This window comes from Lactuca sativa, chromosome 3 (genome assembly GCF_002870075.4).
Source record: "Lactuca sativa cultivar Salinas chromosome 3, Lsat_Salinas_v11, whole genome shotgun sequence".
NCBI lineage: Eukaryota > Viridiplantae > Streptophyta > Magnoliopsida > Asterales > Asteraceae > Lactuca > Lactuca sativa.
In genome coordinates, this window is record NC_056625.2 from 243,361,251 (window position 1) to 243,384,680 (window position 23,430).

Genomic DNA, 23,430 nt, shown 5'->3' on the forward strand with positions numbered 1-23,430 from the left:
CTCGGCGAGTTGGGTTGACCGTTGACCATTAACCAAAGTTGATCGGTGTTGAATTGGTAGAATTAGTCAACCATAGTTGGGATAGTGTTAATTAGAGATATACTTGTGTTATAGGAGGACTATAGCTCGGGAGATCGAGCACTAGTGATTTCCGGGATTTACGAGTTACTGAGATACGCGAGGTGAGTCTTCTCACTATACTTTACCTTGAGTAGGTAATTAGAGTTATGTGATACAGTATTGTATGCTATATATGTGTTATGTGTTGCACTGCATTATTCTATGTGATTTATGTTGTGCATGCTACAGAGTTAAAACCAGAAGGTTCACAGAGATAGAGCCTGAGGGTTCATAGAGTTGGGTGCACGGACCCAAAGAGTTATAGCCTCGAGTGGCTAATATGTGTTATATATGGTATTTTGGGGAACTCACTAAGCTTTGTGCTTACAGTGTTTGGTGTTATTTGTTTCAGGTACTAGTGAGGATCGCGGGAAGGCACCGGCCTGATCAGTACACACACGGGATTCTTATATTATGAGATCTCGGGATTGTTATATGCTATGAATTTGAGTTTCAAACAATGATGTTTTTATGAATAATAAATGAATTATGTTTTTATAAAATGCGAAAAATTGTTTTGAAATTTACAGTGTTACATCTATCATGATCTCTTGGTTCCTTGGTCAAGGCAACCACTCCTTCATTATCACAGAAAATTTCCATCGGCTCCTTTATGGATGGCATAACTCCAAGGTCTCCAATGAAGTTCTTCAACCATATAGCCTCCTTTGACGCTTCGCTTGCCGCAATGTACTCTGATTCGCACGTTGAATCAGCTACGGTCTCTTGCTTGGAACTTTTCCATGTCACTGCTCCTCCATTTAGGGTAAAGACCCAGCCTTCTGAAAACTAGCGTCACTGTACCCTCGTACCTTTAATTCATCACTCCCACCGAGGACTAGAAACCATTCCTAGGTCCTTCGTAGGTACTTAAGAATATTCTTAACTGCAATCCAATGGGCTCTACCAGGGTTCCCTTGATATCTGCTGACCATGCTCAAAGCGAAGGCCACATCAGGGTAAGTACAAGTCATAGCATACATGATAGAGCCTACTGTGGAAGCGTAAGGTAATCAGCTCATATCAGTTATCTCTCTCTCTGTACTCGGGCTTTGAGTCTTACTCAGCTTGGTATTGTTTTGGATTGGCAACCCCCCTTTCTTGGAATTTTCCATACTAAAACGCTTTAGTACCTTGTCCAAGTATGTATCTTGACTGAGTCCTATCAGTCTCTTTTCCCTGTTTCTTACTATCCTTATTCCCAGAATATAAGCAGCCTCTCCAAGGTCCTTCATAGCGAAACATTTCCCAAGCCAGGACTTGACCTCCTGCAAGGTTGGGACATTGTTTCCTATAAGTAGTATGTCGTCGACATACAATACGAGGAAGCTCACTATACTCCCACTGGCTTTGACATATACACAAGATTCATCTTTGCTTCCCAGAAAGCCAAACTCTTTAACTTTCTCTTCAAAACAAATATTACATCTACGAGACACTTGTTTCAATCCATAAATGGATTTCTCAAGCTTGCATACTCTATTTGGATGCTTTGCATCGAAAAAACCCTCTGGCTGATTCGTATAAACATCCTCAGCCAACTTTCCATTAAGGAAAGCAGTTTTCATGTTTATCTGCCATATTTCATAATCATGAAACACCGCTACTGCAAGCATTACCCTAATAGACTTTATTTTCACAACTGGAAAGAAGGTCTCATCATAGTCAACTCCGGGAGTTTGAGTAAAGCCCTTCGCAACCAATCTTGCTTTATAAGTATGCACTTTCCCATCCATGTCTGTCTTCTTCTTGAAGATCCACTTGCAACCGAATGTCTTACGACCCGGTACATGATCAACCAAATTCCAAACTTGGTTGTCGTACCTGGACTGAATCTCGCTGTCCATCGCCTCTTTCCATTTCGCAGACTCCGGGCCTGCCATGGCTTCCTTGTAGCTTATAGGTTCGTCCAAATTTACTAGTGTACTATAACTAATAAATGTATCCCCTTTAGTAGTAATATGAAATCCATACAATTGGGGTGGAACACTAGCCCTAGTGGAACGTTGAAGAGGTAAGGACTCGTTAATAGGTTCAACAGGAGTTTCCTCCTCAAGTTGAGTGCCAGTGTCAGAGGTTCCTTCATCGCTTTGATCTTGAATCTCTTCAAGTTCAATTTGCCTCCCACTGTCTTCTTGGCTTATCAATTCCCTTTCTCGGAAAACTCCTCTTCTAACAACGAGGACAACATTGTCACTCGGTCTGTAGAAAAGATAGCCAAAAGAATTCTGCGGATAGCCGATGAAGTAACATTTCTCACTACGAGGTTCGAGTTTGTCGTGAGTCTCTCGTCTTACAAAAGCCTCACAACCCCAAACCTTAATATGTGCCAACGAGGGAGCTTTCCCTGTCCACATCTCGTGAGGAGTCTTGGTAACCTTCTTGGTGGGAACTAAGTTAAGGATATGGGCGGCAGTCTCTAAGGCATACCCCCAGAAAGCTATTGGTAACGAAGTCCGACTCATCATAGAACGAACCATGTCAAACAAGGTTCGATTACGTCTCTCAGCCACACCATTCAATTGTGGCGTCCTCGGAGGCGTCAATTGCGAAACAATTCTGCATTCCTTTAGATAGTCGTGAAACTCAAGGCTTAGGTACTCTCCTCCTCGGTCTGACCGAAGCATCTTGATTTTCCTGCCCAGCTGATTCTTCACTTCATTCTTAAACTCTTTGAACTTTTCAAAGGTTTCCGACTTTTGCTTGATTAAGTAGATATATCCATATCTGCTATAATCATCTGTAAAAGTCACGTAGAAGCGACAAGCATCCCTTATGGTGGATCTAAAGTGTCACACCCCAAAACCGGAACGGCGGAAACATTCAGGGGTGGAGGACGTCATGTCAAGTATCACGAGATATGTATATGGTAAGCAAGCTGTGACAACCCGAAATTTCCATTCGTACGAACAATATCTATTCAATAGAAGTCAGTCCAATTTCAGTGATTTTCATACTTTTCTGAACAAGTTTGTGTACATTAGGGTTTACACTTTAGGAGATATCAGGAGAGTGGATGCTCCTGAGTTTGTGAAATTTGGACATTTCAAGTTTCATAATGTTACAGTCCAATATCAGGAATAAAAATAATTTCTGTCAAAATATTTCAGGACTATAAATAGTTTTCTGAATTTATTTAATTCATTTTTCACAATTCCAAATAGAGAAAAGCCATATTCTCTCTGACGGATCTTCGGGTTTTCATCCCATATTGTGAGTCTACTTTACTAAATGTGTTTCAATACTTATTAGATGCTTATAACATGATTTAGTGGGCTAAATCATGAGATCTAGGAGTTTACTCCCCAAGGTGTTCTTGGGCGGTAAACTCCCGAATCAAAGCCAAAACCGACATTGGTGCTAGGATAAGGCCTTAGAGCATTAGGTAAACTTATTAGGGACATGAAATCACACACAAAACCACCCAAGATTGGGAGTTTACGGCCCAGAACTCTCTTAGGACGTAAACTCCATATCATAGCCCTAAATGGTGATTTAAGGACTTAAGGACTTTAAGGCTTGCATCTAGGTTGTTCTCCCAAGTAGCTTAAGGTCTTAAACACATCAAATAACTCAAATGAAAGTGAGTTTACGACCCAGAACTCTCCTAGGCCGTAAACTCCATGTAAATGGTCACAAAGGGTGTTTTCATGACACCTAAGGCCCTAGCCATTTACAAGAAATTCTACCCACTAAATGGAAGGACCAAACCACACCAAAATCACTTAAACAAGTGAGTTTACGGCCAAGACATTGTTCTTGGGCCGTAAACTCCTAAAAAGGGCACTAAGTGGTGCCTAATGCCTTCATATGCTAGGATTAAAAATCTAGAACACATCCCACTAGTACAAGAGGCTTAAAAACAACCAAGGAATCACCCCAAGGGAGTTTACGGCCGTAAACTCCAAGGGGAAATGTCCTTGAGGCCGTAAACTCCTATTTGGAGTACTTCTAGGCCTTAAACCCTTCCAAGAACATAGCCACTAGGTTAGAATAATTCTAGAAAGCATATTGGACTTCAAAACACACCAAACACACATGTTTTGGAGTTTACAACCATAAACTCCATGTGTGATGGATTATGGAGAGTAAACTCTCTTGTAGGGTCCTTTGGAAACCCTAAACTCAAGTACCCTGTCCCACAATAGCTTAGATGAAGTCCTTATGGCTTAAAACACTTACATAAAGTGTTATCTATGTCTAGGATGTCTTAAACATTATCAATTAGTCTTTTGTGTCTAATTGAGTGCATATATGTGTGATTATATGTTCATTAGGATCGTAGTGCGTGCACAAGTCCTCGCTTGACACCTAGCAATCCGATACCGTTCAGTTCATTCCAATCACCAACTACAGGTGAGTTCATACCCCGTAATCAATGTTTTAAAGGATTTTAAATGCTTTAATGGGGGGGGGGGGGAATACAAGTAGAAACAAACATGTTATTAAATCAGTTTCATGTATTTTATAACTGTGTTTTCACTCAGTAGATTTCACATATTTCAAAGGGAGTCACGTGGAATGGTTTTCTATCTTAAAATACTTGGACAACAGAAGTATTAGTTTTGAATTGTATAATGACTTCAAGTCACTTTAAATTATCGTTCAAAGCTCTTAGATATCTTTCAAAAACCTACTTGATCAATCACATACTTTCCAGTTAGCTATCATAGGGATAGTTAGAAGATATCAAACAAGAGTCAGTTCATTCATGAGTCTATACTAATGCCTTACATGATACATGAGTACACGTACTTAGGATTGTATGATACATGAATATGTTTACATATACTTACTTGTTACATGAACACACCTACATGAATTCTATACAGGGACACTTCATTCATACAAAACATTCGAGTCTTGGTAGAAGACTACACATCATACATACAAAACATTCGAGTCTTGGTAGAAGACTACACATCATACATACAAAACATTCGAGTCTTGGTAGAAGACTACACTTCATTCATACAAAACATTCGAGTCTTGGTAGAAGACTACACATCATACATACAAAACATTCGAGTCTTGGTAGAAGACTACACTTCATTTATACAAAACATTCGAGTCTTGGTAGAAGACTACAATTCATACTTATAGAAAATAAGGGTTTTTCTAGGGATTTCATACTTACCTCAACATTTTCACTTAAAGGTTTTCATGGCATTCATAGTAGGTTTTCACAAACAAAGCAATGACACTTATATACTTATGAACTCACCAGCTTTAAAGCTGATACTCGCTTTCAAAATAACTTGTATTCTCAGGTCGCCAGTAGACAGGTACGGAGGCCAGGTTTTGAGAAGACAGAGCAGTCAAGTCTCGTCTTTTATTTTGATTGTATATTTTTGGTGTCTTATTACATATAAAGAACACACATGTATAAAACTTTACTTATAATGCAATGGATGATGTTGTTACTTGTTTATTATATTACACTGTTGTGATACTGTACATGACGTCCTCCACCCTTGAACGTTTCCGCCGTTCGAGGTTTTGGGGTGTGACAAATTGGTATCAGAGCATTGTTTATAGTGAATATAGTATATCAACCCATAAAAGATATGCTAACTATAAATACATGGGAGTAAAACACTCTGTCTAAGAGATATACTTTTAAATAATAAAATATTTAACAAAGTATACGTGCCTGCATTCATACTAAAACCAGTGTCACAACGACAAGAACAAAAGTATTACGATTGTTGAACATCACAAGTGAGCCTGGGGATATATAGTCAGTCTTGGGAATAGCATAGCCTGATCAACTATGCTGGTCCAAGGAGTGATTAGCATATGCCCAAGAATGGTTGTGAAGTGGCAACAAGTCTAAAAACTTACCAACACAACCATAAAGGAATACCATATGGGTATTTGATCTTACTGTAATTATCTTAGTTAGTTCGTCTATTTAGCTATTTCTTATATCCCTTTTCTCGCGTAGATTAAAATGGCTGGATTTCACCATGGCGATCCGTACTTCCCGAACCAAGGCAATGCGGGTTGGCTAGAGGCAGAGCCAGAAGATGATCACCCAATCCCTTTGGATGATCACCATGCTGAGGGCTTTTCCGATAGTTCCGACTCGGAGCCAGAAGTCAACAACCTACCCCCAGCTGCACAAAACCCAAACCTAAACCCTCGCCCTGTGTTTCAAGGACCCACACCTCTGTGGGCCACTAAATTGATAACATGGAGTCATGAACAGGGCCAACCCATTCCCTACAACGGAGACCGAAGTTTCTACAACCTCACAGAAGGAGGTTCTACCGATAGAGTCCTACCAATCATGGTGCGTAGGATGTCTAGGAACTCGATAATAGCTCAGGTGGCTGTCAATCAAGTCTTGGAAGTTGACGCCAACTCAGGTGTTAACACTGTCCACATTCGCCAGCTAGAGTCTGCTCATGAAAGGACTCTGGTCCGTAATGCAAATCTGCAAAGGGAACTTGCTGAAACCCGAGCTGAAGTTAGAGAACTTCGAGCTCAACAAGCAAGGTCGGACAGGCATATAAGGGACATCGAACGTCTACTGTCGGGATCAAGGACTCATGCTAGTAGTTCTCGTCGCCAATAGAATATCATTATCTCATCTTTTGGATATAACCTAGTTATGTAAAACTTTGGTCTAATTTCCTGTCTATATAAATCTTAGACCTGTTAAGTCTTTATCTGATCTTAAGTCTGTCAAAATTTTCCATTTGGTTGATGTAAGGCCTACTCTTAGGCCATTTTTCCCGAACACGTTACATCTGTAATTCCAGTATTATTGACAGATATCTAATCTTATGGAAATTATTATCCAAATACTATCCTCTTCATTTAGTCATACTATTCTTTCTGTTGTTGGACTATGGTGATTTAGTCCATGAGACACATTCATTTATCATTTATTCTTATCCATGTCGTCACCTTTTAAACGTATAGTTAAAGATGCCGCCACGCAGGAATCCTAGGAGGAACCCAAACAACGAAGCACCAATACCACCTCCACCATCACCTGTACCTCTTCAAACCCCAAATCCTTTTGATGCCACTATGTTTCAGGCAGCTTTCACAGCAGCAGTTGCAGCTACTGTGTTAGCAATCAACGCTCCTGCCCCTAGTGGATCAGGAACAGGTGCATTACCCTCAAACCACGGCGAAAGCCATGGACACCCTAAGGAATACACCTACAAAGATTTTACTAACGCCAAACCCCGCAGCTTCAACGGAACTGGGGGTGTAATGGTGTTGAGACAATGGATCGAGAAGATGGAATCTGTCTTCGAGATCTGCGCATGCCAAGAAGGCAGCAAGGTCAAGTTCGCAGCTTGTACCTTCTCTGACCGAGCACTAACATGGTGGAACAGCCATGTTAACTATCTGACTCTGGTGGTGGCTTACTCCATCAGCTGGGAGAAATTAAAAGAGATGCTCATGAAAGAATACTGTCCTCGAGGCGAGGTGCAAAAACTCGAGCAGGAATTCTGGAGTCTTCAAATGGTTGGATCCGACATCACTACCTACACAAATAGGTTTTGTGATTTGGCAAACTTATGCCCCGACATGGTTGCTCCCCAGAGCAAAAAGATCGAGAGGTATATCTGGGGACTGTCGCCCCAGATCCAGTCAAGTGTGATCGCTTCCAGGCCTATTACCTTTGATAGTGCCAAGGAACTGGCACAGTCTCTTATCGATCACCGAAAACCTCAGAACATAACAATCCCTACCCCTGTACCACAAAAGTCCAACCCCGACTACCACAAGAAGGGGTGGAATAAGAGGAAAGGAGGGGCTCCGCAAGGGTCCTCCAAGAAACAACAATATGTGGCAATCAATGCTGCCACAGTTACTCCTGTTGCCCCTGCCAACCTCTTACCAGCAAGGGCATATGCTGGAACCCTCCCGAAGTGCACCAAGTGCAACTTCCATCACAACGGACCTTGCAGGGAGATGCATTGCTCTAACTGCAACAAGAGGGGACACACCGTCCGCTTCTGCAAAACTCCAACAGCTCAAGCTGCTCAAGTTCCTAACGTCGGTATGGGCCAAGCTTGCTACGGATGTGGCGAAGTGGGCCATTACAAGAGGAACTGCCCTAAAGCAGGGATGGCTGGAGGAGTGGGAAGAGTTATGGCTCTAGGCCACGAGGAAGCAGTAGCTGATCCAACGATAGTTACTGGTACGTTCCTCCTTGATAACTCTTATGCTTGCATACTTTTCGATAGTGGAGCCGAGAAAAGTTTTGTAAGTCACAAATTTGCACACCTGCTTAAACAAAAACCATGTGCATTAGATAGTTCATTCACGGTAGAAATGGCTAACGGGAAAACAGAGAGTACAAACTGCATATACATAGGTTGTACTTTAACTTTAGATAGCCATACTTTCAAGATAGATCTTATGCCAGTTACCATTAAATGTTTCGACGTTATCATCGGTATGGATTGGTTGAGTCTTCTGCGTGCCGACATTATGTGCTTCGAAAAAGCAGTTCGTCTTAACCTTCCTAACAACGAAACTTTAATTATCTACGGCGACAAACCTAGTACCAGCCTTCGCATCATTTCGTGCATTCAAGCACAAAAGTGTTTGCGAAAGGAGTACCATGCATTTCTCGCACACGTCATCGATACCAGCCAAGAACAAAAAGACATCCAGAAAATCCCATAAGTACGCGACTTTCCCGACATATTCCCAGAAGAACTTCCCGGGTTACCACCACAGCGCCAAGTCGAGTTCAGAATCGACTTAGTGCCAGGGGCTACCCCCGTAGCCAAATCTCCTTATCGTCTTGCACCGGCTGAAATGCAGGAACTTTCCAGTCAACTTAACGAACTTCTCAAGAAGGGATTCATTCGACCAAGCTTCTCACCATGGGGAGCACCGGTCTTGTTCGTCAAGAAGAAAGATGGATCGTTTCACATGTGCATAGACTATAAAGAACTCAACAAACTTACCATTAAAAATCGTTATCCCTTGCCCCGCATTGACGATTTATTTGATCAACTTCAAGGAGCCAACTACTTCTCGAAGATAGATCTGCGATCCGGATACCACCAACTACGAGTGTTAGAGGAAGATGTTCCCAAGACAGCTTTCCGAACTCGTTACGGGCACTACGAGTTTGTAGTGATGCCATTCGGATTAACTAACGCGCCCGCAGTATTCATGGATCTGATGAATAGGGTGTGTCGTCCTTACTTGGATCAGTTCGTCATCATCTTCATTGATGACATACTCATCTACTCTCGAAGTAAGGAGGAGCATGGTCAACATCTCCGTAAAATCTTAGAAACATTGCGAGCGGAGAAGCTCTACGCAAAGTTCTCAAAGTGCGAATTTTGGATTCGGCGAGTCGAATTTTTGGGCCATGTGGTTAGCGAAGAAGGTATACACGTGGACCCTTCCAAAATTAAGGCCATCGAGACCTGGTCAGCACCAAAGACACCTACCGAAATTCGTTAATTTCTAGGTCTAGCTGGCTACTATCGCAGGTTCATTCAGAACTTCTCTAGCATAGCGAAACCTCTTACAACCCTGACCCAGAAAGGCGTGGCCTTCGACTGGGAGGAGAAACAGGAGAGAGCGTTCCAAACGCTCAAACGAGCCTTGTGCACCGCCCCGGTACTATCCCTTCCCGAAGGAATAGAAGACTTCATTGTCTATTGCGATGCATCCAATCAAGGACTCGGATGTGTTCTGATGCAGCGAGGTAAAGTCATCGCCTATGCCTCGAGACAGCTGAAGACACATGAGGTTAACTACACAACCCACGATCTCGAGATAGGAGCAGTTGTGTTTGCTCTGAAGATCTGGCGACATTACCTATACGGTACCAAAAGCACGATCTTTACAGACCATAAGAGTCTACAGCACATCTTCGACCAGAAAGAGCTTAACATGAGACAACGACGGTAGGTCGAGCTACTTAGTGATTACGAATGCGAAATTCGTTATCATCCGGGTAAAGCCAATGTAGTAGCCGACGCCCTAAGTCGGAAAGAATATACTGGTCGTAGAGTCAAATCTTTGACCCTAACCATCCATTCGCACTTGTCCACACAAATAAAGGAGGCTCAGCTCGACGCTTTGAAACCTGAAAACGTGGCGGGTGAATCCCTTAGAGGGATGGATAAGAACTTGGAAGTCAAGGGTGGCGGAGCCTTATACCTCATGGATCGGATCTGGACACCGAAACACGGTGGCTTTAGAGACTTGGTCATGACGGAAGCTCACAACACTCGTTATTCCGTCCACCCGGGTTCAGATAAGATGTATATGGATCTTAAAAAGCTATACTGGTGGCCTAACATGAAAGCAGATATTGCTACCTTCGTGAGTAAATGCCTTACTTGTGCAAAGGTCAAGGTCGAATACCAGAAACCCTCCGGTCTTCTACAACAACCGGAGATACCGGAATGGAAGTGGGAGCGGATCATTATGGACTTCATAACCAAGTTGCCCAAGACGACGGGTGGACTTGATTCCATATGGGTCATCGTCGATAAACTGACCAAGTCTGCACACTTCCTACCGATCAAGGAAACAGACAAGATGGAGAAACTCACCAGAACTTACATTAGGGAGATTGTAAGACTGCACGGTGTTCCTTTGTCTATCATCTCAGACCGAGATAGTAGATTCACTTCGAGGTTCTGGCAGTCATTACAAAATTCCCTAGGAACTATGCTGGACATGAGTACAACCTACCATCCACAGACCGACGGGCAAAGTGAGAGGACTATCCAAACCCTAGAAGATATGTTGCGTGCCTGTGTGATTGACTTTGGAAAAGCTTGGGATACTCATTTACCCTTTGTCGAATTCTCCTACAACAACAGTTATCACACGAGCATAAAGGCAGCTCCATTCGAGGCCCTTTATGGCCGGAAGTGCAGATCCCCTCTGTGTGTAACAGCCGGAATCTCAGGTATTATTAAAAATTATGTTTTTGGGGTGATTTAAGAGGGGACTCGGCGAGTTGGGGCCTAGACTCGCCGAGTAGGATCGCGGACTTGGTCGCGGGTCCGCGACTAGACTCGACGAGTCCAGATATGGACTCGGCGAGTCGACGCTGTTCAGCAGAAACCCTAACCGTTCAGTTTGGATCGTATTTAACGCCTCTTAGGCCGTCATTTTCAGTCTTTTGGTCAATTGAGAGGAACCCTAATCGCTGTGGACGCCTAGAGCAAGGGAGAAAGCTTTGGAACTTGGAAGAATTGGTTAGGCAAGAAGAAGAGGGATTTGGCTAAAGGAATAGCAAGGAGGATTGAGTCCTGAGATTTGGGGGACACAGAGAGTGCGTTTTCAGGTAATACTCGGACCAAATCTGTTATTTTGATGTATTTATGAAATTAGGGTTTATAGAACCCATTTAGTGATTTGATGAAGAAATGCCTTGTTACCCCACGATTATAGTCTTGTATTAGGACCTTTAGAGGTCCAGAAGGTCCCATGCATGTGTACTTCGGGACGAGACCTATCCCAGGAAGCAGTTACTCGTCTGCATGGCATGGACTCGCCGAGTTGTTCTTCAGACTCGGCGAGTAGCTTGAAGATTTGCAGGGACTCGCCGAGTTGTTCATCAGACTCGGCGAGTGGAGTCGGGGTGGCCCCGCGATTCTTCCACGAGGACCTCGTCGAGTCAAGAGGTATACTCGACGAGTAGAAAGGGAATATTCAGGGATCTGTGAGGACGACTAGACTCGCCGAGTCGCCATGGTACTCGCCGAGTCCAGTCGAGTTGACCGTTGACCGTTGACCAGAGTTGACCTAAGTCTGACTTCTTAGGGATAGTCACACTTAGATGATATGTGTGTTAATGAGTTATGTAATGTTATAGGAGGGTTGTAGCTCGTTGGTTTGTGCGCGAGTGATTTCAGGAGTTGCTAGCTTTCAGCACTTACGAGGTGAGTCTTCTCACTATACTGTACCCGGAAGGGTTTGACTGTGTGACCGGAAGGTCGAATATGTTATGTGATATGTATGCTATATGTGGTAAGTTAAGTGTTATATGGATATGTATGCTATATGTGGTAAGTTAAGTGTTATATGGATATGTATGCTATATGTGGTGAGTTAAGTGTTATATGTGCTATGTATGATATGTGGGCCGGAAGGCAATATGTTATGGGCCGGAAGGCGATTATGTTATGGGCCGGAAGGCGTTGTATTGAGGACCAGAAGGTCAGGGCCTGGAAAGGCGTATGTGTGTAAGTGTATATTGGGGAACTCACTAAGCATTTATGCTTACAGTTGTTGTGTATGTATGTATTTCAGGTACTAGCGAGGACCGTGGGAAGGCGCCGGCATGATCGATACACACTGAGGATTGTTTTAGGATCTTGGGAGTTTGAATAATTGTATTGACCGAATAATTAAACTATTTATGCCTTGTCTTTAATTTAAAATATTATGTTTTAAAAATGAAAAATTTGTTTGAAAAATTTGAGTTGTTACAATTGGTATCAGAGCCTTGGTTTGAGGGATTCGGGTGCACCTTCGGGGGTAACTGAACTCAAACCGAGGATTTGAGGAAACTTTTCAAATAAAGGCATAAACTTTTGTAAATGGTTTTGTGGTAAGCAAGAAAGAAGCAGTGTGTACGATCAGTCAGCGCCCGAACGGTAAAGATCCCCAAAATACCTTACAATATTATATGATGTGAATTGTTATGCATGCTAGAAGACTAGGTATTCATGATAGGACTAGAGTGGCCTGATCTGTGATGCCTTAGTCTAGGGAAGTTGCCTATATGAGATGCTTTGCTAGTATGCGGGTAGATAGAGCGTACCAGAAGTAGAGTACTCACTATCCGAGGTTTGGGGAGGAGGACTTGGGATGAACATTGATGCGGTGTGGTCGGTAGTATTGGGCCCGTACTACCGAGGACACCGGGTCAGTGGGAGGCCCAAGTAAGAATCCCTGGATATCGGGGACGGGGTAGGGTCACGTTATCGAGTGCAATTACACTTGATAAAATCTCTGATAGTTTTATGTTGTATTTCAGAGATATCATGGTTAGACCGCGGCACGGGGCGAGTACGAGCGGTGTGAGTGACGAGGATATTCGTCAGATGATACACGAGGAGGTGGCGGCGGCGATCCGGGCCGAGATTCCGGAGATGTTTGGGTCTATCAAGACCACTCTGATGGAGACGTTCGACGAGCGGTACGCCGCATTGACTGAGGCTGCAACCGCTGCAGCTACCGCAGCTGTGGCCGCTGCTAGGCCACAGGGGGGTGATTCATTGCTGTTCCGAGAGTTCAGCAACACGAAGCCGCCGGAGTTCGATGGGACGCAGGATCCGATTGCTGCGATGAGGTGGATCGCAGATATAGAGGGGTGCTTCTACACTTGTTCATGCCCGGAGCACCTGAGGGTACGGTTCGCTTTGAACCAGCTCCGTCTGGGAGCCAAGGACTGGTGGAAGTTCGTGACGGCGAACTTCACTTTAGCAGAGACTGCGGCAGTGACATGGGAGGGGTTCACTACCATGTTCAGGGATGAGTACGTTCCCCCGGTGGAGCGGGAACGATTGGTTCAGGAGTTCTTAACCCTCAAGCAGGGTACTGATTCGATGGCGGCGATCACGCGGAAGTTCCATGAGAGGGCGATGTTTTGCCCCGAGCTAGTGGCCACAGAGCAGGCTCGGATGAGCCGGTACTTGGGTGTTCTGAGGAGGGAGATCCGGGAGTTTGTGTCAAACTCCACTTACCATACTTTTACTGAGCTTCAGGCGAATGCCAGGAAGCGTGAGATCGAGTTAGAGACTCAGGCCAGGGAGGAGGCCGAGTCTCAGCAGGCAGACCGGCGACCGGCTCAGTCTCAGCCGGCAGCCAAGCGGATCAAGTCCGCCGATTCGAGGACGGGAGGTTCGAAGAACCGCACTTGCGTAAAGTGCGGTAAGGGTCACGATGGGGCGTGTCGAGCCGGTGCTTGCTACAAGTGTGGCAAGGAGGGACACATTGCTAGGGAGTGTCCCAAGGGATTTATGGTTTGCTTTCATTGCAACCAGACCGGCCATCGGAAGGCCGAGTGCCCTCAGCTTCGTCAGGGATCTGCACCTGTTGCCAGGACTACTGAGACTCGACCGGTGAAGGTCGAGGCCCCGAGGGCTCGTGGGAGAGCCTTTCAGCTGACTGCGGAGGAGGTCCGCGCTGCGCCCGATGTTGTGGCAGGTATGTTGTAATTCATGTATTTATTTTAAATGTCGATATGTTATGCTTATGTTATTATGCGCGTAGGTACTTTCCTTGTGAACTCTGTGCCTGCCTTAGTGTTATTTGACTCGGGTGCGAGTAGGTCCTTTGTGTCCTTGGCCTTTAGTCAGCATATCGGCGTTAGTCGTGAGTCGTTGAGTCGACCTTTGAGAGTTTCTATAGCTGACGAGAAGGTGATTTGTGCTACGGAGGTTTTTCGGGGATGTGTACTAGAGATTTTCGGGATTGGATTTCCAATTGATCTGATTCCTATCGCGATGGGGGATGTCTGTGTCATCGTGGGCATGGACTGGCTGAGCCGGTTCGGCGCTGTCATCGACTGTGAGCGTCAGTTAGTGACTTTACGAGACCCTAGAGGGGGAGTTCTTTCGGTGTACGGCGAGGGTACCCATTCGGGATCAGCTTTTTGTTCGGCCGCTAGGGCGAGGCAGTGTCTACGGCAGGGCTGTAAAGGTTTTGTGGCATATGTGATGGATACGCGGGAGGTTTCCGAGAAACCGAAGTCAGTTGAGGAAGTTCCGGTGGTGCGCGAATTTTCAGATGTCTTTCCCGAGGAGTTGCCGGGAGTACCGCCTGTGAGGCAAGTAGAGTTTAGTATTGATCTGGTTCCGGGGGCAGCGCCTATTGCTAAAGTGCCCTATCGTCTTGCACCTCCAGAGATGCAAGAGTTGTCTTCACAACTCCAGGAGTTGCTGGGAAAGGGATTCATTCGGCCGAGCAGCTCGCCATGGGGAGCACCTATTCTGTTCGTCAAAAAGAAGGATGGTTCACACCGGATGTGCATTGATTACCGGGAGTTGAACAAGCTAACGGTCAAGAACCGTTACCCGTTGCCGAGGATCGATGATTTATTCGATCAGTTGCAGGGAGCATCTTGGTTTTCCAAGATCGATCTGAGGTCGGGTTACCATCAGGTGAGAGTACGGGATGAAGATGTCCAGAAGACAGCGTTTAGGACGCGATATGGGCATTATGAGTTTGTGGTGATGCCTTTTGGACTCACCAATGCCCCGGCTGTGTTCATGGATCTCATGAACAGGGTATGCAGGCCGATGTTGGATCGGTCGGTGATCGTATTTATCGACGACATTCTGGTGTATTCGAGATCGAGAGAGCAGCATGAGGAGCATTTGAGGGAGGTCCTTGCGGTATTGAGGTCGGAGAAACTTTATGCAAAGTTCTCCAAATGTGAATTCTGGTTGCGGGAGGTCCAGTTTCTAGGACATGTGGTTAATCAGAAAGGGATATTGGTCGATCCGGCCAAGGTTGAGGCGGTGATGAGTTGGGAGGTGCCGAAGTCACCCTCTGAGATCAGAAGTTTCCTTGGGTTGGCAGGGTATTATCGGAGATTTATCAAGGATTTCTCCAAGATCGCTGTGCCACTCACCAGATTGACCCGGAAGGGTGTTACATTCTCATGGGGGCCCGAGCAGCAGACCTCCTTTGAGACACTTCGCCAGAGATTGTGCGAAGCCCCGGTATTAGCTCTCCCAGAAGGGATGGAAGATTTCGTGGTATATTGCGACGCATCGATTTCGGGATTGGGTGCAGTGTTGATGCAGAGGGGTCATGTGATAGCTTATGCATCGAGGCAGCTGAAGCCTCATGAGGCGAGATATCCCACGCATGATTTAGAGCTGGGAGCAGTAGTGTTCGCTCTCAAGATTTGGCGTCACTACTTGTATGGGGTTCGATGTACGATATACACGGACCATAAGAGTTTGAAGTATTTGATGGATCAACCCAACCTAAATATGCGTCAGAGGAGGTGGTTGGATGTGGTCAAGGATTATGACTGTGAGATCCTGTACCACCCAGGCAAGGCTAATGTGGTAGCCGATGCATTGAGCCGCAGGGCGGAGAGCACTCCATTGCGAGATGTGTGCTTGAAACTGACCGTGATGACTTCTGTATTGGATGATATTCGTAGGGCACAGGTTGAGGCTGTGCGACCAGAAATGCAGAAGAAAGAGCGGGTTGTGGGGTTAATCTCAGAGTTTGTCAAGGATAGTCGAGGCCTTATGACGTTTCAGGGCCGGATTTGGGTGCCGTTTGTGGGCGGTACGCGTATTACGTTGATGGAAGAGGCTCATAAATCGAAATTCTCGATTCATCCCGGTGCTACGAAGATGTATTTGGATTTAAGGAAGGAATATTGGTGGCCCTGTATGAAGAGGGACGTGGCATGGTTCGTTGAGAGGTGCTTGACCTGCCGTAGGGTTAAGGCCGAGCACCAGAGACCGCATGGCAAGTTACAGCCATTGGAGATCCCCGAGTGGAAGTGGGAACAGATTACTATGGATTTTATCACCAAATTGCCGAGGACTGCTAGGGGAGTTGACGCAATTTGGGTGATCGTGGATAGGTTGACAAAGAGTGCACACTTCCTTGCCATCAGTGAGAGTTCTTCGGCGGAGAAATTGGCGGAGATATACGTTAGAGAGGTGGTGTCTCGGCACGGGGTGCCGATCTCGATTGTGTCAGACCGTGATGTGCGCTTTACTTCCAGATTCTGGAAGAAATTCCATGAGGAGCTGGGTACTAAATTGCATTTTAGTACCGCATACCATCCCCAGACAGACGGTCAGAGCAAACGGACAATTCAGACGCTGGAAGACATGCTCCGAGCGTGTGTGTTAGACTTCGGGGGTAGTTGGGATGCGTACTTGCCATTGGCAGAGTTCTCCTACAACAACAGCCATCATTCGAGCATTGGTATGCCACCTTTCGAGCTGTTGTATGGTAGGAGGTGTCGGACCCCCATTTGCTGGGGAGAGGTGGGACAGAGAGTGATGGGCAGCACGAAGATCGTGCTCCAGACGACAGAGCAGATTCAGCGAGTGAGACAAAGGTTATTGACTGCCCAGAGCCGACAGAAGAGTTATGCAGACAGGCGCTGATCCGAGCTTGAATTTCAGGTCGGCGACTTCGTTCTCCTGAAGGTCTCTCCTTGGAAAGGAGTGATTCGGTTCAGAAAGAGAGGCAAGTTGGGGCCCCGGTATATTGGGCCATTTCGTGTGATTGCAAGGATAGGTCGGGTAGCTTACCGGTTGGAGTTGCCAGCGGAGTTAGGTCAGATCCATGACACTTTTCATGTGTCGCAGTTGAGGAAGTGCATAGCCGATGAGTCGGCAGTGGTTCCATTGGAGGATATTCAGGTGGATGCGAGCCTGAATTACGCGGAGAGACCAGTGGCTATCAGGGATCGGAAGATCAAGGTTCTGAGGAACAAGGAAGTACCTCTGGTGTTGGTTCAATGGCAACACCGTAAGGGATCAGAAATGACTTGGGAACCGGAGCGCGAAATGCGGGAGCAGCATCCGGAACTATTTGCAGAATGAGACTTCGAGGGCGAAGTCTAATCCAAGTGGGGGAGAATTGTAACAGCCGGAATCTCAGGTATTATTAAAAATTATGTTTTTGGGGTGATTTAAGAGGGGACTCGGCGAGTTGGGGCCTAGACTCGCCGAGTAGGATCGCGGACTTGGTCGCGGGTCCGCGACTGGACTCGACGAGTCCAGATATGGACTCGGCGAGTCGACGCTGTTCAGCAGAAACCCTAACCGTTCAGTTTGGATCGTATTTAACGCCTCTTAGGCCGTCATTTTCAGTCTTTTGGTCAATTGAGAGGAACCCTAATCGCTGTGGACGCCTAGAGCAAGGGAGAAAGCTTTGGAACTTGGAAGAATTGGTTAGGCAAGAAGAAGAGGGATTTGGCTAAAGGAATAGCAAGGAGGATTGAGTCCTGAGATTTGGGGGACACAGAGAGTGCGTTTTCAGGTAATACTCGGACCAAATCTGTTATTTTGATGTATTTATGAAATTAGGGTTTATAGAACCCATTTAGTGATTTGATGAAGAAATGCCTTGTTACCCCACGATTATAGTCTTGTATTAGGACCTTTAGAGGTCCAGAAGGTCCCATGCATGTGTACTTCGGGACGAGACCTATCCCAGGAAGCAGTTACTCGTCTGCATGGCATGGACTCGCCGAGTTGTTCTTCAGACTCGGCGAGTAGCTTGAAGATTTGCAGGGACTCGCCGAGTTGTTCATCAGACTCGGCGAGTGGAGTCGGGGTGGCCCCGCGATTCTTCCACGAGGACCTCGTCGAGTCAAGAGGTATACTCGACGAGTAGAAAGGGAATATTCAGGGATCTGTGAGGACGACTAGACTCGCCGAGTCGCCATGGTACTCGCCGAGTCCAGTCGAGTTGACCGTTGACCGTTGACCAGAGTTGACCTAAGTCTGACTTCTTAGGGATAGTCACACTTAGATGATATGGGTGTTAATGAGTTATGTAATGTTATAGGAGGGTTGTAGCTCGTTGGTTTGTGCGCGAGTGATTTCAGGAGTTGCTAGCTTTCAGCACTTACGAGGTGAGTCTTCTCACTATACTGTACCCGGAAGGGTTTGACTGTGTGACCGGAAGGTCGAATATGTTATGTGATATGTATGCTATATGTGGTAAGTTAAGTGTTATATGGATATGTATGCTATATGTGGTAAGTTAAGTGTTATATGGATATGTATGCTATATGTGGTGAGTTAAGTGTTATATGTGCTATGTATGATATGTGGGCCGGAAGGCAATATGTTATGGGCCGGAAGGCGATTATGTTATGGGCCAGAAGGCGTTGTATTGAGGACCAGAAGGTCAGGGCCTGGAAAGGCGTATGTGTGTAAGTGTATATTGGGGAACTCACTAAGCATTTATGCTTACAGTTGTTGTGTATGTATGTATTTCAGGTACTAGCGAGGACCGTGGGAAGGCGCCGGCATGATCGATACACACTGAGGATTGTTTTAGGATCTTGGGAGTTTGAATAATTGTATTGACCGAATAATTAAACTATTTATGCCTTGTCTTTAATTTAAAATATTATGTTTTAAAAATGAAAAATTTGTTTGAAAAATTTGAGTTGTTACACTGTGCTGGGCTGAAGTGTGTGATACCCAGTTAGCTATGGGACGAGTTCCGAGAGCACTCTCACGGGTCCGGAGATCATTCGGGAAACGACAGAGAAGATCGTTCAAATTCGTGAACGATTAAAAGCCTCTAGAGACCGACAGAAAAGCTACGCCGACAAGCGTAGGAAACCATTGGAGTTCCAGGTGGGCGATCGAGTCTTATTGAAAGTCTCTCCCTGGAAGGGCTTAATACGCTTTGGAAAGCGTGGGAAGCTCAATCCAAGATACATAGGGCCTTTCGAGATTCTCGCAAGAATCGGCCCTGTGGCTTACAAGCTCAATCTACCGAAAGAACTCAGTAACATACATCCTACCTTCCACGTGTCGAACTTGAAAAAGTGCCTATCTAACGAGACTCTTGTCATTCCACTCGACGAGATCGAGATCAACGAGAGCCTCAACTTCGTGGAGGAACCAGTAGAAATCATGGACCGAGAGGTCAAGCAAACAAAGCAAAGCCGTATCCCGATAGTGAAGGTGCGCTGGAACGCAAAGCGTGGACCGGAATTCACTTGGGAACGTGAGGATTAGATGAAACTGAAATACCCTCACCTTTTTGCTTAGTTATTTGTAATTTCTTATTTGCTTACATTCTAATTTCGGGACGAAATTCCTTCTAACGGGGGGATGATGTGACAACCCGAAATTTCCATTTGTACGAACAATATCTATTCAATAGAAGTCAGTCCAATTTCAGTGATTTTCATACTTTTCTGAACAAGTTTGTGTACATTAGGGTTTACACTTTAGGAGATATCAGGAGAGTGGATGCTCCTGAGTTTGTGAAATTTGGACATTTCAAGTTTCATAATGTTACAGTCCAATATTAGGAATAAAAATAATTTCTGTCAAAATATTTCAGGACTATAAATAGTTTTCTGAATTTATTTAATTCATTATTCACAATTCCAAATAGAGAAAAGCCATATTCTCTCTGACGGATCTTCGGGTTTTCATCCCATATTGTGAGTCTACTTTACTAAATGTGTTTCAATACTTATTAGATGCTTATAACATGATTTAGTAGGCTAAATCATGAGATCTAGGAGTTTACTCCCCAAGGTGTTCTTGGGCGGTAAACTCCCGAATCAAAGCCAAAACCGACATTGGTGCTAGGATAAGGCCTTAGAGCATTAGGTAAACTTATTAGGGACATGAAATCACACACAAAACCACCCAAGATTGGGAGTTTATGGCCCAGAACTCTCTTAGGCCGTAAACTCCATATCATAGCCCTAAATGGTGATTTAAGGACTTAAGGACTTTAAGGCTTGCATCTAGGTTGTTCTCCCAAGTAGCTTAAGGTCTTAAACACATCAAATGACTCAAATGAAAGTGAGTTTACGGCCCAGAACTCTCCTAGGCCATAAACTCCATGTAAATGGTAACAAAGGGTGTTTTCATGACACCTAAGGCCCTAGCCCTTTACAAGAAATTGTACCCACTAAATGGAAGGACCAAACCACACTAAAATCACTTAAACAAGTGAGTTTACGGCCAAGACATTGTTCTTGGGCCGTAAACTCCTAAAAAGGGCACTAAGTGGTGCCTAATGCCTTCATATGCTAGGATTAAAAGTCTAGAACACATCCCACTAGTACAAGAGGCTTGAAAACAACCAAGGAATCACCCCAAGGGAGTTTACGGCCGTAAACTCCAAGGGGAAATGTCCTTGAGGCCGTAAACTCCTATTTGGAGTACTTCTAGGCCTTAAACCCTTCCAAGAACATAGCCACTAGGTTAGAATAATTCTAGAAAGCATATTGGACTTCAAAACACACCAAACACACATGTTTGGGAGTTTACGGCCGTAAACTCAAGAGTTTACAACCGTAAACTCCATGTGTGATGGATTATGGAGAGTAAATTCTCTTGTAGGGTCCTTTGGAAACCCTAAACTCAAGTACCCTGTCCCATAATAGCTTAGATGAAGTCCTTATGGCTTAAAACACTTACATAAAGTGTTATCTATGTCTAGGATGTCTTAAACATTATCAATTAGTCTTTTGTGTCTAATTGAGTGCATATATGTGTGATTATATGTTCATTAGGATCGTAGTGTGTGCACAAGTCCTCGCTTGACACCTAGCAATCCGATACCGTTCAGTTCATTCCAATCACCAACTACAGGTGAGTTCATACCCCGTAATCAATGTTTTAAAGGATTTTAAATGCTTTAATGGGGGGGGGGGGAATACAAGTAGAAACAAACATGTTATTAAATCAGTTTCATGTATTTTATAACTGTGTTTTCACTCAGTAGATTTCACATATTTCAAAGGGAGTCACGTGGAATGGTTTTCTATCTTAAAATACTTGGACAACAGAAGTATTAGTTTTGAATTGTATAATGACTTCAAGTCACTTTAAATTATCGTTCAAAGCTCTTAGATATCTTTCAAAAACCTACTTGATCAATCACATACTTTCCAGTTAGCTATCATAGGGATAGTTAGAAGATATCAAACAAGAGTCAGTTCATTCATGAGTCTATACTAATGCCTTACATGATACATGAGTACACGTACTTAGGATTGTATGATACATGAATATGTTTACATATACTTACTTGTTACATGAACACACCTACATGAATTCTATACAGGGACACTTCATTCATACAAAACATTCGAGTCTTGGTAGAAGACTACACATCATACATACAAAACATTCGAGTCTTGGTAGAAGACTACACATCATACATACAAAACATTCGAGTCTTGGTAGAAGACTACACTTCATTCATACAAAACATTCGAGTCTTGGTAAAAGACTACACATCATACATACAAAACATTCGAGTCTTGGTAGAAGACTACACTTCATTTATACAAAACATTCGAGTCTTGGTAGAAGACTACAATTCATACTTATAGAAAATAAGGGTTTTTCTAGGGATTTCATACTTACCTCAACATTTTCACTTAAAGGTTTTCATGGCATTCATAGTAGGTTTTCACAAACAAAGCAATGACACTTATATACTTATGAACTCACCAGCTTTAAAGCTGACACTCGCTTTGAAAATAACTTGTATTCTCAGGTCGTTAGTAGACAGGTACGGAGGCCAGGTTTTGAGAAGACGGAGCAGTCAAGTCTCGTCTTTTATTTTGATTGTATATTTTTGGTGTCTTATTACATATAAAGAACACACATGTATAAAACTTTACTTATAATGCAATGGATGATGTTGTTGCTTGTTTATTATATTACACTGTTGTGATACTGTACATGACGTCCTCCACCCCTGAACGTTTCCGCCGTTCGAGGTTTTGGGGTGTGACACAAGCAATGAACAAGCATTTCATTTAGAAAGAAAGTGTTTACAATGTATGTGTTCACAAAACATAGAAGTCATAGACAAATAACAAAACAAGACTTGAAGCTATAATGCTCCATCTTCTGAAGTCCCAACATGAGCACCTGTCTAATAGTCTCCTGAGAATACAAGTTATTTGAAAGAGTTGATCAGCAATTAAGCTGGTGAGTTCATAAGATTTTAGTGATGTGAGCTGTAAGTTCTATTTTGAAAAGTTTGCCTGTTCCTCTATAAAATCATATATTTCCTACTTTAATGGAAGTTAAGTAAAATGATACTACAAGCCTTTCTATGCGTACTAAGTGGGTACAAGTTATATATACTTGGAGTAAACAAATAATCGATTGTGCGCATCTGCCCTCAACTCACAACCCAACGGGGTACAGTAAGTAAGGCAAATAACACACATTCCATTGGTTGTTAGATCGTTGTCATACATAACCTTAGTGTATTCACTTGTTACTCATGGAGTTATTTGTAATGGTTCCTTTATATCTAATGTAGAGTTCTTTTAATAAAACCTATATTTCTTATAGTAAAATATTGACTATGGTGATTACTTTTATAATAGCTTTGTTTATACTGCTATATATAATCTGATATCGGGTGGATAGTTAATTGGGGGAATCTGCCCTAAGCCCACAATCCAACGAGACCAGGACGTCAGAGGAAAACACACATTTAGCTATCTATCGGATTTTAGTTTTATATATAAACATGGTGTATAAACTAAGGTGTTATAGAGTTAACTCACTTAAAGTCGTTTAAAACTGTACTGCTTAATAAAATGGATTAAGCCCTTTTCTGGGA

General features: G+C 44.0%; 1 protein-coding gene across 1 annotated transcript; it reads left to right on the top strand.

The window, feature by feature from the left end:
- The first annotated feature begins 13,397 nt into the window (after positions 1-13,397).
- On the top strand, positions 13,398-19,121 carry LOC128133082 (uncharacterized). Its single transcript, XM_052770090.1, has 2 exons — positions 13,398-14,289; positions 19,080-19,121. The coding sequence occupies exons 1-2, from the start codon at positions 13,428-13,430 to the stop codon at positions 19,112-19,114; spliced, it is 897 nt and encodes a 298-aa protein (XP_052626050.1). The 5' UTR covers positions 13,398-13,427; the 3' UTR covers positions 19,115-19,121.
- Positions 19,122-23,430: the final 4,309 nt, after the last annotated feature.